Below are 3,766 nucleotides of genomic sequence, written 5' to 3'. Positions count from 1 at the left end.
TTAGTCAATAAGTTCTATGGATTCTATTTTCCTTATTAATTATCAGAATTTATCTTAACTGTTACTGCCTTGTTTATTTTTCCAACATCCACTGCCATCATTTTGTCCTCTCTGCTTGCAAAATTGCTTTCATCAAAGTCATCTTCCACCTTGTCTTTTAATGACTTTCTTAGAACTTATTTTAATCACAAGGCTGTCTATTTAAAGATTTTTATTAGCCTACCATTGCTTTTAGGTTAATGTCTCTAATTCCTACTATTCAGCCTACAAAGCCAAATTTTTCCCCCGAGATTATAAATGACTACACTCTTACTGCAGCTGTGGCTTTTTTTTTTTTACATTTGTGGTAAGTTCCCATGGTTTTTAGTTGTTAAGTTCCTTTTACATGCACTTTCCTCTCCCTGGAGTGCCTTTCCTTGCCTGCTTTACCTCCTTTGCTGGTTGCCCTTTATAATTCAGTTTATGTATCTTCTATTTATGTTTCACAGTGCTTGATGCTATTTAGTGATAACCACTTTAGATTCCCTCTCACTGTATGTACTTCTTCCAAAACAGGGACTAACTTCTTTATCCCTTCATTCTATTGCCTAGCACCATGCTTGTTTGTAATTTCCTCTCAAGTTGGAGTTTTGGGGAGATGTGGCCTATGGGTGTATGCACCTGCTTGCAAAAATGGTGAGTGTGAATCCAAATCTATGCTGGTCAGTCGGTGCAGCTGGCGAGCGAAAGCTTTAACTCAGGCTTTTCACATGATCACCACTGCTATGAATGAGCATTCAACCACTGGAGACTCTCTGAAGCATCTCAGACTGTGCAACAAGGCCACGCCTTTTTGAGCCAGGGCAGCACAGAGGAGGCGGGGCCAGTGACTCCGCCTCCACCCAACTCCAGGCGAGGCAGATTGCACGCAGGCGCAACCGGAAGAGAGCCACTCTGGTCCGGTCCTCTTTTTCCAACTGATTGCGGAAAGAGCACGCAGATAGTCGTTTCCGGGAAACGGGTCTTTCTCTGTGGCGTGCAACATGGAGACGACTAGTGGGACTGCTGAGCCGGTGAGACGCTGCTCTGGTATCGGGTGGGGAAGTCGAGCTGGTGGAGCATTGAACACTTACTCCCCTCTTGTTCCCTTCTCAGGTTTCCAGGGAACTGGTGTCTGTAGCACATGCTCTTTCTCTCCCAGCCGAGTCTTATGGCAACGATGTGAGTATGACTCACCCCCAGCTCCTACTCACCGAACTAGTCTGGGAAGTCTGCAGAGCTTAACATAAAATTGTAAACCCCTGACCTGATAACTTCTGTGAACCCTTGCCTTGCCGGCCAGAGACAGCACTTTTTATTAATTCTAATCTATTTGGTCCACAAACCCAGGACAAATGCCAATAAAAATCGTTCCCAAACTTTGTTGCAATAGAACCACCGGAGACAATAAAATATCTTTTATTGTCCAGGTCGCAACCTATACCAATTAAATCAAAATATTTGGGAAGGGGTTGAGAGTGTGGAGTCTCTCATTCTTAAAGGTTTCTGAGTGATAACCTTATGCAGTAAAGTGGCACTGACTTATGGTGTGTCCTGTTTAGATTCTTACAAAAAGCATATGATATTTTTGAGATAGAAGAAACCTGGACATGACAATATAGTAACACTCAAGTAAAGGTATTATTGATGTATACTAGATTAGGGTATAAGATCCAAAGGAGTTTATTCCAAGAAGAAACCCCTCAGAACTGAGACAGTAGAGGTCTTAAGACTTCACTGAGAAGGTGAATCTCTAACTGGATCCTCAAAGTATAGATGGATAAAGGACAAGTGTTGGCAGTTGGGAAAAGGACATGGTATAAGATGTGGAGGTAAAAATGCAAGTGGCTTTTCTGGGGTCAGTGAAATAGATCCATCTAGCTGGAATGGGAGATTTTAATGGAACAGGTGGTGAGTATTGTAAGGCTTATTTATAACCTAGCCTGTTTCACAATACTGATTCATTTTTAAGTGTTATAGGATGGGAAATTGGCTATCTGATAAACACAAATGATGGTTGTAACATGCTACACTATTAAAAATGAAGAATATTTCACTTCTATTATCTTTGTTCTCCCAACAACTCAGTATTGTGTGTGATTATATTATTTCCGTCAGTTTTACAATGATTTAACTCATTCCTGAGAAGGCAATTTATCTACCACTATATGCAGTCTCCCATGTTTTCACTAGCTGCTGGGAGAAGAGCCAGTGGTTTTTGCTGTCGATTATACTGTTTAGGTAGCTTCTTTTGGTAGGTAGTTTCCTTCATAAGGACAAAAGTTTTATACTGTGCAGAACCATTACTCCAGTTTTTATCCTTTGACAGTAACACCAAGTTTGGTAGTATTATTTAGCATTAACTAGACCTCTACAGACATCCTTAATTTGTTCTCTAGTACCAGGATTTGGAGATTCTGACCTGGCATTCTTCACTCCTTTGCAGCCTGATATTGAGATGGCTTGGGCCATGAAAGCAATGCAGCATGCTGAAGTTTACTACAAGGTGAGTTTGTCTTCATTATTAAGCAGAATTAAACATGTAATTGTAGTGTATGGTTCTTTGCTAATGACTATGCTCAGCAAGTTAAGCATTTGTATTTTGGAGATCATTTTATTATTGTAAGATCTTACCCACAGAGAATAAGAGGGTGGAAGTGAATTTTGTTTTGACAGTGAGGACTCGTACTTCCTTGCCCAGTGTTCTGATGCTAAGTGGCAAAATAATTCTTAGCCCATAGTAGGCAATTAATAAATGTTTGATGAGTGAATGAATAATTCAGAGAGAACAATAGCCAGACGTTACTAGGACCAAAAAGGTTTAATTGGTGGAAAGGACTGTAGTATATCATGGCCCTTGAAAATGTCATGATTTCAACTGGTATCTAGTCCATCTGTACTTCCTAATAAAGTCTTTTGCCCTTAGAACCATAAGGATTTTCTGGGGAAGGAGGAAAAAAGTATAGTAAATTAGAGACTAGCATCTGCATGTTATCTTATGTCTGGCAGCTGATTTCATCAGTTGACCCACAGTACCTGAAACTCACCAAAGTGGATGACCAAATTTATTCTGAGTTTCGAGAAAATTTTGAGAAACTCAGGATAGATGTGTTGGACCCAGAAGAGCTCAAATCAGAATCAGCTAAAGAGGTAAGAATTCTCTCTCTTAAATATTGCCTAGCATCTGACCAACAATTATTGATTTTAAATACATTTTTATACTTTTAAACTTTTTCTGTCAGCTTTAAGGAAATATGTAAAGAACCAGGGCTTTTTTATTCTTGTGTAGCATTTCTTTTTTTTCTTTTATAGTTTATTGTCAAGTTTGTTTCCATGTAATACCCAGTGCTCATCCCAACAAGTGCCCTCCTCCATACCCATCATCCCTCTTCCCCTCTCCCTCACCTTCATCAACCTTCAGTTTGTTCTCAGTATTTAAGTTTCTCTTATGGTTTGCCTCCCTTCTTCTCCCCAACCGTTTTTCCCCTTCCCCTCCCCCATGGTCCTCTCTTAAGTTTCTCCTGTTTCACATATGGTATCTGTCCTCTACCTGACTTATTTCACTTAGCATAATACCCTCGAGTTACACCCATGTTGCTACACATGGCCAGATTTCATTTTTTCTCATTGCCATATAGTATTCCATCGTATAGATAAACCACATCTTCTTTTTTTTTTTAATGTTTTATTTATTTCTAGGAGAGAGAGAGAGAACATGAGCAGGGGAGGGTCAGAGAGAGAGGGAGTC

General features: G+C 40.0%; 1 protein-coding gene across 1 annotated transcript in view; it reads left to right on the top strand.

Annotated features, from left to right (window-relative positions):
* The first annotated feature begins 925 nt into the window (after positions 1-925).
* The window catches only part of PBDC1 (polysaccharide biosynthesis domain containing 1), a 5,159-nt gene continuing 2,318 nt past the window's right edge, over positions 926-3,766 (top strand). Inside the window, exons 1-4 of the mRNA XM_077780650.1 lie at positions 926-1,052; positions 1,135-1,200; positions 2,465-2,524; positions 3,028-3,168. Of these exons, the coding sequence (XP_077636776.1) occupies positions 1,023-1,052; positions 1,135-1,200; positions 2,465-2,524; positions 3,028-3,168 (297 nt within the window). The 5' untranslated portion in view covers positions 926-1,022. The remainder of the gene's footprint in view (positions 1,053-1,134; positions 1,201-2,464; positions 2,525-3,027; positions 3,169-3,766) is intronic.

Source organism: Crocuta crocuta, unplaced genomic scaffold, assembly GCF_008692635.1.
Source record: "Crocuta crocuta isolate KB4526 unplaced genomic scaffold, BGI_CrCroc_1.0 scaffold1530, whole genome shotgun sequence".
NCBI lineage: Eukaryota > Metazoa > Chordata > Mammalia > Carnivora > Hyaenidae > Crocuta > Crocuta crocuta.
The sequence above is the reverse complement of the archived record's forward strand: the minus strand, read 5'-3'. Positions and strand labels throughout refer to the sequence as shown.